The 13642-nt window shown below is 42.7% G+C and overlaps 1 protein-coding gene across 2 annotated transcripts in view; it reads left to right on the top strand.

The window, feature by feature from the left end:
• Tgfb2 (transforming growth factor beta 2) overlaps positions 1-11768 on the top strand; it is a 92167-nt gene extending 80399 nt beyond the window's left edge. Inside the window, exons 3-7 of one of the 2 annotated variants that reach the window (XM_028759362.1) lie at positions 2352-2484; positions 2595-2705; positions 4473-4535; positions 6090-6243; positions 9130-11768. In XM_028759362.1, coding sequence (XP_028615195.1) covers positions 2352-2484; positions 2595-2705; positions 4473-4535; positions 6090-6243; positions 9130-9208 — 540 coding nt within the window. In that variant the 3' untranslated portion in view covers positions 9209-11768. Of the gene's footprint in view, positions 1-2351; positions 2485-2594; positions 2706-4357; positions 4536-6089; positions 6244-9129 lie in introns of both variants that reach the window. The other variant, XM_028759354.1, reaches the window with a different exon arrangement.
• The last annotated feature ends 1874 nt before the right edge of the window (positions 11769-13642 follow it).

Here is a 13642-nt window from a genome sequence, read left to right as displayed (position 1 = left end):
ATGGATAAGTTATACCCTGTTAATCAATAGAACAGAAAATATGCAAATTCCCATATGACAATACACTACCACAAGAAACCTACTAGGAGAAAAATTCAAAGCAGAAGGATGAGTTCTGGGCATGCTCTGAGCTGATAGCCAACATGGGGAGTGGGTGAAGTTTTCTTTCCTCTATGTTTTTATCCTTCTTATTCTGTATTGCACACATTGGGCCCTTTATTCTCAGCTGGATAAGTTGTATCTTAATCACCCAAGACAGGCTCTTATCCCCAGAGACTCAATGGATGCTGCACTTTATCTTCAATATTTATGTCAGCCTCCGTTACATATGCCTTCTGCGTGCATCAAGATTTATTATAATCTTGTTCAAAGACTTTTTGCTTGATTATTGAATTCCTTGTACTCTATGAAAAAGGGTCGTGACCCCACCCTGACTGTCATAACAAAGTGGGAAAATGGCTCCAGGGTGGGGAGGGCTTTGAATCCATTCTGATTTTCCATTTGCTTAATCTGCTTTACAGGAATCTTTGGAGGATTAAATTAAACTAAATAGCGTGTGTTAAGCCCAGAGCCCATTGTACTCAGCCCTCAAGTCACAAGCATTGGTTTTCTTTAACTATTAAAAAGAACCTCTTGCCTATTGCAGGATCGTGACTACCCCATATTTTTCCCCTTAGTGGGGTTTGTCCACTGGGGGTGGGGGGTGAGGGAGACCCATGGAGTAAGTTTGTCTAAAGTTCATGAGGGCGCCTGAGCATGTAAATGTATGTATGGTTTCTTTCTTTCCTTTCTTTCCCTTCCTCTCCCTCTCTCCTTCTCTTCCCTTCTTTCTACTTTTCCTTTTCTTCTCCATTCTTCATCTTTCCCTTCCCCTTTGTCCTTCCTTCCCTCCCCCCTCCTTTATTGCTTTATTTCCTTTTATACCATCCTTTCTTTTCCCTACTTCCTCCCTTCCTTCCCTTTCTTCCTTTCTCTTTCCTTCTTTCTTTGTCTCTCCCTCTCATCTCCTTAACCCTCCGTACATCCTCCCCCTCCTCTGTCCCTCCCTCCTTCATCCCTCTCTCCATCCCTCCCTCCCTTTCTTCTTTCCTTGCCTTGGGGCTCTATCTCAGGGTCCTGTGGCTGCTAGGTAAGCCCTTTCCCTTGCTACTTTCTTCTCCGTACTTTGTCAGTCCTGGAGTTGAATCTACACTAACCCCAAATATTCCTGGAAGCATTTGTTGCCATGTTACTTGAAACAAACTGTGGGTGTTGGGGGAAACACACAAGCACCTAGTTGGAAGGTAACATGTTTTGGTTTTATAGTTTACCGGGGAATGGTAACTACCAGGTGTCTAGAGAGTCATTAGTAGTTGTTGATACAGAAGAGTACTACACTTTGAAATGATGTCAAGTTCCTATGACCTGGAGAAGCTTATGAATTCACTGGAGGGACTAAATATGGAACACCCTCAAAGTTAGATTGAGTACCAGGAAGACATGTATAAAACACTATGGTTTGAGCCCCTAAGTACTGCTGAAAGGCAATCCACTGCAGTGGACATTGGATTCACTAGAGCTCTGGGAGACTCATGGTCATATTTTAGTTCATACAACATGATTGTTTTAAATTAGACAGGTAGAAGCCACTGCTGATGAACACTTCCCATTGAAACCTGTGAGCATCCTGTCACAGTGACTTCCTTATCTTCCTGAAGTCTTGGTGTTCAGGCCAGCCTTTTTTAGACTCTCACTGGCACACTGTGCCAGACTACTCCTGCCCGAATCTTTCTGAGATGGCAGGATGCGGATTTCATCATAAATCACAAGCTACACTGAGAGTCAAAATCCCAGCCAGAGGTTTACTTCCAAAACCAGGACACATATTTTAGTACCAATGGACTTGGGAAACAGGAGCCAGACCCTTGTCTCTCTCTTAGAAGATTTATAATCCAGAGACTTGAGGAGGAGGGCGGGCTCTTCTGAACCCTACCCTCATCTCCCAGGTCCCCAAACCCAAAAAGTAAGGAGACACAACAATGAAGATGCAGATTTCATAGCACAACCTTCTTGGTGCGTTCTCACAGGGCTTCTGTCAGCGACGTATAAGGGATGTCACTTTTCTTTCAACATCAGACTTTACGGTAGTTGTCATCTTTATCAGAACACACAGAGGACTGAGTAGTTATACTTTTCAAAGGAAAGGCCTGGTGTTGTGTTCTCATGCATGTGACCACAGTTGTCGGGATGACAGTGCATGAGTCCAGACTTGGAGCCCAGGGTCAATAATGACTTGTTATAACATGAGTGGTTTGTGTTTGGTCATGCTGTCAGCAGCCAACAAGCTCTCTCTTGCTCTTTTTTCTCTCTAGATCCTTAAATCCAAAGACTTAACATCTCCCACCCAGCGCTACATTGATAGCAAGGTTGTGAAAACCAGAGCAGAAGGTGAATGGCTCTCCTTTGACGTGACGGACGCCGTGCAGGAGTGGCTTCACCACAAAGGTTACAAAGAACCTTCTTTCTCTCTCCCTAGATTTGACCCCAACAGCTTGTGAATTGTCCGCAGACATAGACACACATACAAATGACTCCCTTAACTTAATGTTTTCCAGACAGGAACCTAGGATTTAAAATAAGTCTACACTGCCCCTGCTGTACCTTCGTACCGTCTAATAATTACATCATCCCGAATAAAAGTGAAGAGCTGGAGGCGAGATTCGCAGGTAACTGAAGCTTGGTTTTTACTCTGAGAATCTCTTTGGGGTGGGAGGGGAGGTGTGGTAAAGTCAGTTTGCATGTGAAAGTGGCGTTGTTTCGTGAGGTGTGGGAACTCTTATTCATTTGGGCAATGATTTGCTTAGCAGTGGATAGTAGAAGATGGGTCTGGAGAGATGGCTCAATGGTTAAGATCTGAGTTTAATTCCTAAAACCCCCACCAGAGAGCTTGAAACTGCTTATAACTCCTGCTCCAGGGGAATCTGATGACTTCTTCTGACTTCCAAGGGCACCTGTACTCAAGTGCACACACAGACGCACATGCAGAATTAAAAAAATAAAATAACAATATTTTCTTTTAAGTGGAAAGGGTGGGAGAAAAGAGTAGACTCCAGGTTTTCACTGCTTCATACCCAGTGATGAAACTGGCTAGTTAACCCTGTGAACTATCAGCCAATTAAGCCACCCGTTTTTCTTCACTTAAGCCAATCAACTTCCCATCTGCTGAGATTAGTAAGCAACAAGAATTTAAGGAAATCCATTTCTAGTCCCCTAAGCAAAATTTCAAGCATCGACAAGTATATTTTACCCAAAAAAAGAGTTGCCTCATGTCTCAGCTTCTGTAACTCATCCTCCATGCGTTGGGACACACTGCCTTTTGCTAGCTTGCACCCGTAATTGCAAGTGGCTTCCCTACCAGATTTCTGTAGCAACTAGTAAACATAGAATGAAACCTCTATTTCCCCTGCTCATTTTTAAGATGCTGAGGGTTCAAGTCACTTGGCTTATTAGGCAGTGAATTGTTGGTTGACAAGGTGAAAGAGAAGTCTGCACCCACGTGCTGCAGTGGCATCTGCCTTCATTCCCTTAGAACCCCACCTGGGACCTCCATCCACTTTTAGAAATCCTCAGTGGCCCTTGGTTATGGAAAAACACTCCCAGAGGTGTAGAGATTTATTTCAGTCTCTAGCCTAGCCACGATTCTCCTGAGTGGAGATTAAATGCTTAAATTGGCAGCCTCTTGAGCATGCTTTAGGGAGCTCAGGTTTCTAAATCTCAGATGGAATCAGAAAAGTGTTGAGGATGCCATAAAATAAATGAAAAAGCTCTTTCTGCACAGCTTCCCAAAATAGCATTAGGTAAGGGTGACTCCTGTTTCACCTAAACCTAGTTCGTGGCCATTCAGCTAAGCCTCAGTTTATGCTCATTAGGGAAGTCTTCTGAGTGGAGCAGTCTCAGGAGAAGAGGGAACCAGTGGGTGACAAGGCAGGCTCTATGGCCGAGTGTTCTGTTGCTGAGAGCCTGCACACAGCCCACACTGAGGATGGACTAAAATAAACTGCCTAGGTTGCCCTTGGACCATAGGTCAAAGACTTCTTGTGTAGTGACTTTTCCCAGTAACAGCCCTGTCTTCAACACAGCACCGCCTTTGGACAAGAGGCCCATTTAGATGTGTTTCTTGTCACTTGTGGGAGGCCTGTTGTGCCATATCTGTTGCTGTGGGGAATGATGGTAGCCAGTGAATGCGGCTGTAGTAGTTGTCACTGCTGTTTGTGACCATATACGGGGGTGGGGGACACAACTATATTATATAAATATTGCTGCTTATATTTGATAAAGGTAAAGCTAAATGTTTATTACCCAAATGCATTTTTTCAAGGTATTGATGGCACCTCCACATATGCCAGTGGTGATCAGAAAACTATAAAGTCAACTAGGAAAAAAAACAGTGGGAAGACCCCACATCTCCTGCTAATGTTGTTGCCCTCCTACAGACTGGAGTCACAACAGTCCAGCCGGCGGAAGAAGCGTGCTTTGGATGCCGCCTATTGCTTTAGGTAAAGAAATGAAAATAAAAAAACGTGTGTTTGAGTCTACTGACTCTTGAGTTGCCTTTCCTTTCTCTTGCATACACTGACCTGAAGTGAAGTCACTGCTCAAGGTATATTGGACAGTAGAGCTTTTGAATCTTGGAATGACATTCTCCCCAAGGACTTTCTAAAAATATTTTTATTTTATTTTTTTTTATTAAAATGTAATTATAGTACGTGATTTCCCTTCTCCAGCTCCTCCTTTTTGTCCTATGTTCCCTCCCAAATTCATGGCCTCTTTTTCTTCAATTATTATATGTGCAACATATATGTAAATAATTATATAAATGCAACCTGATGAGTCTATTTACCGTTGATTATTTATAGATGTTTGAAGGCTGACCACTTTGTGTTGGATAACCATTTAGGGGGTGCATTCCTGGGGAAGACTAATTTTCCATTTCTTGGCCACCATCTTGCCTGTAGGTCTTTGTTGGAGCAGGGCCTTGTGACATTTGCCCCATCCCTGTCGGCATGTCAACTGGTGTTGGTTGTCCTTGCTCAGGTCTTGTTTAAACAGCCATATTGTTGAGGTTTCCTGAGGACTTTTAACAGTTTTTGTTTGTTTATTTGTTTTTGTTTTGTGCTGTGGCCCTTAGCTCTGTGTGAACTGGGTATGAAGGGAGAAATTTAGCTCCTGGGCTGTTTTCTCTATGTCTTGGGTTCTGGTAAGTTCTGATAGCTCTCTGCCCACAAGCAGCATAAGTTTTCTTGAGATTTTAACTAGGTAAATAAGACATGCCATGCCTTGAAGCTCACCCTGGGCTCTGATCTATTTCTGAGTTACAGAAATAGCACAAGCAGGCAGATGGCCATACCTTGAGCTGCAGGGTCTGTCATGAACCAGAGAACCGTGCAAAAGATTGTTTGCCACCTTTACATGAATTTGTGAGGGGTAGATGTGTGGTTCTCTGTGTTTCCTGTTGGAGGAGGAATCCCTTTTTGGGAACTTGTGAATCAGAGGCAGGGTCCTCTTTGTGAGGGGTTCACCATGTCATAGGTCACAAATAGAGAAGGACATTTCAGTTGCCAGAGACAGTAATTATGGTGATGAGACTCCATATTTCTTGAACTGTGATTTATTCCTGATCTAGTAACAGATGGTAAAGCATAGAATATATTCTCAAAGGAAAATGCCTCCAGGGGCTCTCTGAAAATATCTGTTTTATTTTATCCATTGTATGGACAAACCAGCCATAGAGGCTGGATGTGCAGCAGATGTTCTGCAGGAAAGACTCTTCCCCTTTCAACTGCCTTCCTGCTTATGCTTGTGTGCATTGGAGGTGTATATTGATTTTCCAGGTCATAGACAAGATGATCAGAGTACAGAATACATAAGGGAAAAAGGTCCAGGGACTGTCAGTATCTCACTGTTGACATCATGTGAGAGTGTAAGTCATTAAGACCAGGCTCTGGGTGCTCCAGGTTAATGGAATAAGTGAATGGGTCATTTTTTTCTGATTTAGGGTGAGGTGCATGCAAAGTCAACTCCAAAATCCTCTCTGCTTTTTCTTTGAACAGAAATGTGCAGGATAATTGCTGCCTTCGCCCTCTTTACATTGATTTTAAGAGGGATCTTGGATGGAAATGGATCCATGAACCCAAAGGGTACAATGCTAACTTCTGTGCTGGGGCATGCCCTTATCTATGGAGTTCAGACACTCAGCACACCAAAGTAAGTATCTGGATTGTTGGTTTCTCCTACTCTTGCCTAAGTCAGCAATGATGGTGATGATGATGGTGGTGGTGGTGGTGACGACAATGATGATGCCAAACTCAATAGTTGTTGTAAAATACAAACTGTATATTTAAGATGAATATCGTTTGATGTTGCTTGCTACTTTTTTGATACAGGATCTAATTGTGTAGCCCTGGCTGTCCTGGAACTCACTATGGAGACCAGCTGGCCTTGAATATATGGCAGTCTTCCTGCTTGTGTTTCTCAAGTGTTGGGATTACAGGCATGTGCTACCACAGCTGTCTCTCTGAATCTTTTTGACTAGGATCAAAGGTGAACATATAGCTAAGTGTTTTATCAAGTTACTTTAATGAGGACAGAGGGCTAACTCAGCAAGAAATTCAACATCAGATGCCGTGATGGAGCCTAGATGAGCACAAAGTTTTTCTGCATGCTAGTATATCTAATATATACTTCCATGAGCTTCCTCTTTGTGGCTCATGGTGTAGGATTTTAAGGATGGGAAGGACTTCAGAAAGGGTCTTGTTCAAACAGAATTTCTCTACAAACAATGAAATCAGAATGTAGAGGCTATGGCTGCCTAACCCAAGATAAAAACAAATCCTCGGCGATGCAGACCTTGGACTGCAGCCCTTGTTTGCTTTATAACCCAGTTCCCGTCACTCCATCTCTCTGAGCTTAATTCCTAAACTGTGGCTGCAAGTAGAGGTTTCTGTTCTGCTCTTTATGCTTCTGTAAATCTCCTTATTAAAGAGGCATTAGAAACATTGCCTTCGCTGCAGGGTAGGAAAATGAATCTGCTGCCAGAGAGATCATATTGGGTTGAATTTGAGAGTTAGGTGTTATCAATTATTTTAGACAATCTGTGTTATAAAAATGGCTCCTCTCTGCTTATGAAAAATTATGTATTAGTAAATATGAGGTCTATTTATTTACAAATACCGGCCTGCACTGGAATTGAAATGGACAAACATGGCTTCCCTTCCTCTAGTCTTCTTCCCAGTGCCCCTGTAGGGTTGGTACTCGGGGATGATCACGTGCTTAGCCATGTGAGGGAAGCTGGCTCATGCCTGTCCCTTTGTCTGAGCTCTCTCGCCAGCCTGATTCATCTGGACTGTAGCAGCAGTAGCTGTAATGCAAGCAGGGCCTGGTTGCCAAGTGGAAACGTAATTCTCCTCCCTGATACACAGAGGGAGTGTGTGAAGGCTGAGACCTGGCTTGTTTTTCAAGGAGAAGGAAGAATAACTGTCATGGTCACAAATATGTGGTTTGGACAGTTCCCCAAGAAGCTAGGGGTAGCCTAATAAAGTAGGCAGTGTTGCTGTGCTCAACAGGTCTCTTGTCCTTGGTTGAAAACATCCCAGGGAATCTCGAGGAAAAGGTCACTTGTTTGACTAACACATTAATGGCATCCTTGGAAATGTCTCTGTCATCACTGGGTGACCTACACACTTCCATCAGTAAGAGCCACACGCCTCTGTAAGGGAGACTGGGATAAAGCTACAGAACTCTGTGCAACACGTTCTCTTCTGTCGTAGGACTTGCTAATTAGTTCTTGAACTTAGTCATCCCTATTTAGCATGAGGAATGGTAATGGAGGGTCGGTGACTATGACTGCTTTAGGCAACGTGTAAGAAAGTGAGCAACTAGGACTAGAAATTAGTGGTTTGGGGTGAGAAGGAGGGTGATACACACCTGAAATTCTAGAACTCAAGAGGCTAAGACAGGAGGATGGTGAGTTTACAGCCAACCTGGGCTGTATAGTGAGTTCAAGGTCAGTCTGATCTATGATACAGTGTAGGCAACAAAGGAAGGCTCTGTATCAAAGTGAGAGAAAGGAAGAATGCTTGTGGCTTTCAGGCTGCTTTTTCCTCCATCCTTAGCATCTCTGTAATTATGAAGTCATAGTAAGTAAACCATGTTTTAAATGAAAATGTAAGTGGCATTTCATTGGTCCGTGAAGACACATGGCTGAAGACACATGACTGACAGATATCCTGCTGCAGACAGATATGCTTTCTGTACCTGAGGGCAGATTACAGTTCTTATTGAGGATTTCAATGGAATATTTTATTCCTCTACTGATCATTTTATCCTCCAGCATAGAGTCGTATTCTGTCAAGACAAGACTTCATAGACAAAGCGAGCAGACTCCCTGAGTCCAAGGAGATCTCTTAACTGATGTGGCAATGTAAAAGGGGTATTCATGCAACCTTGGTTCTGAATTTATATAGGAAAAAAAATAGCAGGTGACTTATTGTAAAAAGTTAGGAAAATCTGCTACTTGAGCAATTTAATTTGGTTCAGTCTGATTTTTTATGGAGACATTTGTTTAATATGTACACAGAGAACAAAAGTCAACTTGTGGGAAAATTCTAAACTTGCAGTTGCTAAGGACACAAGCCAATCTTACCATAATTTAGAGGTAAGAAAAAAGTAGTCATGATTAAGATTACATACTCAGTAGCCCCGAGCAAGGAAAGTGGCTCAGTCGTTAAAATGATATGAGCATGAGAATCTGTGTTCTGTTTCCATCAACTGTGTAAAAGCTGGACCAGATAGGCCACTGTACTCCTATAGCATCAGATGGGCAGAGATGATGTCAGAGCAGTGAGGGTAGAGACAGGAGGATCCCTGGAGTTGGCTGGCCCAGCCAATCTAGCCAAATCAAAGAGCTACAGGTTCAGTGAGAGACCTAGCCTAAAACAAACAAACAAACAATGAAGTGGAAAGAGACTGAGGAAGATGCCTACCATTTACTTCTGGCCCCTGCTCACAGGTGCACACACATGCGCATGTGCACAAGAATTAAAAACAAAACTAAACACTTTCTTGTGTCTTTCTCTGTGTTGTGTCACGCAGGTCCTCAGCCTGTACAACACCATCAATCCCGAAGCTTCTGCTTCCCCCTGCTGCGTGTCCCAGGATCTGGAACCACTGACCATCCTCTACTACATCGGCAACACGCCCAAGATCGAACAGCTTTCCAACATGATCGTCAAGTCTTGTAAATGCAGCTAAAGTCCTCGGGAAAGCCAGGACACGAGAACCACGGTGACAACGGAGCATGACGACAGCAACTACGATGATGTTCATGACAGGAGGGAGTTTTGATTCATCAGTGTTTTTTTAAAAAAAAAATAAAATAAAATAAAATTGGAGAGAAAAAAAAATCGGTACTAGTTCAAACATTTTGCAAGCTTGTGTTCTGTTAAAATTGGCATCTGAAATTACAGCCACAACAACCACAACAAATGGAAGGCATTAGTCTGCATCTCACCTACTTCCTGACAGACACAAAAAGAAAACATCTTTTTTTTTTTAAAGGAAAAAATAAACACTGGAAGAATTTGTTAGAGTTAATTATGTGAAAGAAAAACAAAATGAAACAGGAAAATCCATTTAATGGAGTTGTACATATTGTTTCCACCCCACACTTCACCCCACGCCTCTCCTGGTTCCTCTGTATTACTCTGCAGTGGATGCGCTCCCTGTCCCTTCCTCAGAGCTAACAGTGGGTTATTTATTGTGTGTTACTATATAATGAACCTTTCATTACCCTTGGAAAATAAAACAGGTGTACAAATGGAGACCAAATACTTTGCCACAAACTCATGGATGGCTTAAGGAATTTGAACTCAAATAAGCCAGGGGGGAAGGAGGTCATACTGGATGACCCTCGTGAGTCATTATAGGACCGAGCAAGTCTGCGGAAAAAATCAAAGCTCCAGCTGTGCACCGCCTGCCTGCCGAAGCTTCATGGACGGCCATATGCCCAGAAGGCCTGTTAACAAAGAAAACTTGGAATCAGTGGGAATCTGGAAGATTTGGATTATTTTTCCCTTTTAATTGTAAATGGTTCTTTGCCAGTTTAAGCAAGCCAGTGAAATGTTGACCTGTTTTGATATGTATTGTCAGACTTTTGACCGTGAAGTGGCTATTGATCTACAATACAGGTTTTTCCTTTGTCTTGGTATATGTAATTACATGGATATTATTAAAATAGACGGGTCTAGAAGCCAGCATGATTGAAAACACACTGCAGATCTGTTTTACAAACTATCAAATCTAAACAGTAACTACTTTACATGTAATGTGTAGATCTTACCACATTTTTAATATTCTGTAATAATGATTATGACTTAGATTGAACTTAAACTTGGACTCTTTTTTTTTTTTTAATGATCATTCAGATTGTATGTTTGTTTCCTTTAGCTGGCCAGTACCTTTGAATAAAACCCCTAGATTTTGACCTGTACTACAAATTCAATTTTTTTTATACTATCTTCTTTGTCTGTATTTTATCTATTGTCCATTTAATGACATAAACTACCTGGGTCTATTCCTCCTGCCCACCCTTGTGTTCCTTCTATTTTCCAAAAGATGAAAATCAAACCAAACAAAAACAAAGCCCAAAAAGATAGGATTGAGTTCCACAGTGTTCCCCCATCTTTTCTGCATCAGTATGAGTCAGGTCGGATGGTAAACAGTGCCTCTGGGAAAATGGAGCCTCATGAACACAGAAAACTGAGCACAAGCATAGGTTTAGAAAGGGTTTAAGAACATGAACTCGAGAGTCTTGGTGACTGGGCTAGAAAAAGTTTCTTTAACTCATATATTTATGGATTCTTTTTGCTATTCAAAAGCAGACAGGTCAAAGGAAGCAACTTTTTCTTTAATTGGGCTTTTGGTGTTCATGGGGAGTATTGAAAGATACACAGTTTGGCTGAGTTTTTCAAAAGGGGGAAAAGTCCAGGCCGCCACTCATCTTTTTATTCTTAATTTCATTCATTATTTCCTTGATTTTACTGAAGTTCAGGTGTTGAAAGACATTTTTTGCAGGCTGAAAAAAAAAAAAAGCACAAACCAAAATTTCCCTTGTCAAAATATTCTTCCGTTCACCTGAGCAAGCATGCTTCTTCCGTTCACCTGAGCAAGCACGCTGTACGGCCAAGGTCAGCTTTCACTTGGCTTGAGGTTGTTGGATCTCAGTGGTGGGACATGATGGTGGACTTTTCAGGGTGGGTATCCTTGTCACAGAGCTCCAAAATATAATCCAGTCCACGAAACGATGGGCTATTTGTGGTCTCATCCTGAGGGCAGCACAGTGAGGTGTGAATACAAAGAGAATCTCTCTGATATTGTATGCTTATCTGAGGAGCTTTCCTCAAAATTCACTAAGATGAAGAATAGAATTTGCAAGCCAGAAGACAGACAGAGCAAGCGCTGGTGAATGGCCCTGTGTCGGGTGTAGCACAGATGTGCCCAGATGTGCCCCCTGTGCTTCAATTCTTTCCCCTCCCACATTTCTGTTATTTCTCTATGATTCCCCACCACCCCTATTTCTGCAGATATTTTCCTCTCAGATAAAATGACATTAGTTTTGTTCTGTATGATTTGTCTCTCCTTCTGAATGCACTGACTGCTCTTTTAAGGGTTCTTGAATCTTTTTTGTTTAAGTCTGTGGGTTCTACAGGTCTTTCTTTCCCATTAGTAAATGTTGCCACAGGAGGGACGGTAGTAGGGAGGGGAGAGGGTGTTAGCATATGGGTGGGGCAGCAGATTGTATGTGTTAAGCAACAGTACAATTTTATGCTTGGCCTGGGTTTTAAAGAATGGGATATAAGAACAGATGTTACATGTTTTGATGACCAATTTTGCTGTATTTTAAAACACGATGCATGTCTGGTTTTGTGGTGCTCTAGTGGTAAATAAATTATTTCAGTTACCTGTTGCTGTGTTCTTCCTGTCAAAGAGTGATGCTTGAGACTAGAAGACATATGTGATGATGGTTACACTGGGACCAGTGTGGTTAAAGCTGTCCACTAGGCTTTTATCACACAGCTGTTCACTTTACCAATACCACACTATGGCTCCCGAGCCAGGGCATAGCAATAAAGAATGGAGCAAAGGCTGTGCTGGCTTTTTATTTTCTCATTTATTGCTATTTGGTAATTGTTTGGGGTTTAGTTTCCACCCAGCTTGACTGTCTACCAGAAGGAAAAAAAAAAAAAAGAGCAGATATTTGGGCCATGATTTGGCTTTCTGGTTCTATGTTCTGCCAATCCCAGGGCCAAAAGTACCGGTCTAGACAGGATCCCCTGTCGCCCTATAATTTGGATAGTTAGTGAGCCAGCCAGATATAACAAAAGCCACGTGCACTTTGGGGTCACTGCTTGAGAGCAGTTACTCCTGTCTGCTTTACCCACAGCACTGTGCACAGATGTGCACACACACACATGCCATCATCTTGAATCTCCTTGGTTCGTACTTAGAGGATCCCAGTTCTCAAGTGAGTTGCCAGCCTCTTAGTAAGGAGAGCTTATGAGAGAGTAGATGTGCCTCAGGCTAGTCAGCTCACTTTGTCTAATGAACTTCGTTTGCATCCTCTGTGTTGTCCACGTGTCACAGAGAGAAGCCCTCAGCAGGAGCATGGGAGGAGACTGGAGAATGGGTGCCTTTCTCACCACCTTATTACCTGCTGCTGCCATCACATCCTGTCTGATCTTAAGTGGAGGATATGTTCCACTCTAACCTGAGTCCAGGGCTCTGTGAAGAATGAGCCAGACAAAGGCTGTCACCCATCCCATATCATAGCATGATTATTGTTGAGAGAGAATCAAAATGGGCATAGAGGACTGACAATGGAAAAAACTCCCAGCAGCCCTCAAACACAAAAAAGGTTTTCATATATCCCCTTTCTTACTTCGCCTCCTCCTCCTCTTCCTCTTCTTTTTCCGCCTCCTCCTCCTCCTCCTCCTCCTCCTCCTCCTCCTCCTCCTCCTCCTCTCCCTCCCTCCCTCCCTCCCTCCCTCCCTCCCTCCCTCCCTCCCCTCTCTCTCCTCCTTTCTGGTGGTGGTGCTGGAAACTGTACACTAATCAAATGCAGTAAGGCTTAGGCACACTGCCAACTGTTTCTTTACCTTCCCAGAATGTCTGATCTTCATCTCTGCCTATTTGTGAATGGTCATGAGGAGAAATTCTTAGCTCAGTTGTAATTGACCGTTGGGCAACCATTGTGATAGTCTATACCTCTTCCGTGTTGGGTCATGGCAGTCCTTGCAGTAATGAACTAATGTCCAGACTGTAGCTTGGAGCCACACATCTCCATCAATCTGCTCCAAACCAATATTTCTCATCAGCCATCAGCCATTCCTGAGAAGATCTCATGGTTCTGTAGGCTAACCTTTTGATGACATATTGAAAATTGGCTGGTTGAATGACCTTCATCACATGGCAATACCAACTGTAGTCCTTTTAGTCAGGAGATTTGCTCTCACAGCCTTTGATGTAGATGTAGTTTTAAAAGATTTACTTCATTTTTAATTACTTGTATGTGTGGGTCATATGCACTTGAGAATGATGTGCCTGCCCA

The sequence above is a fragment of the Grammomys surdaster genome, unplaced genomic scaffold (assembly GCF_004785775.1).
Source record: "Grammomys surdaster isolate TR1022 unplaced genomic scaffold, NIH_TR_1.0 130, whole genome shotgun sequence".
NCBI lineage: Eukaryota > Metazoa > Chordata > Mammalia > Rodentia > Muridae > Grammomys > Grammomys surdaster.
The sequence above is the reverse complement of the archived record's forward strand: the minus strand, read 5'-3'. Positions and strand labels throughout refer to the sequence as shown.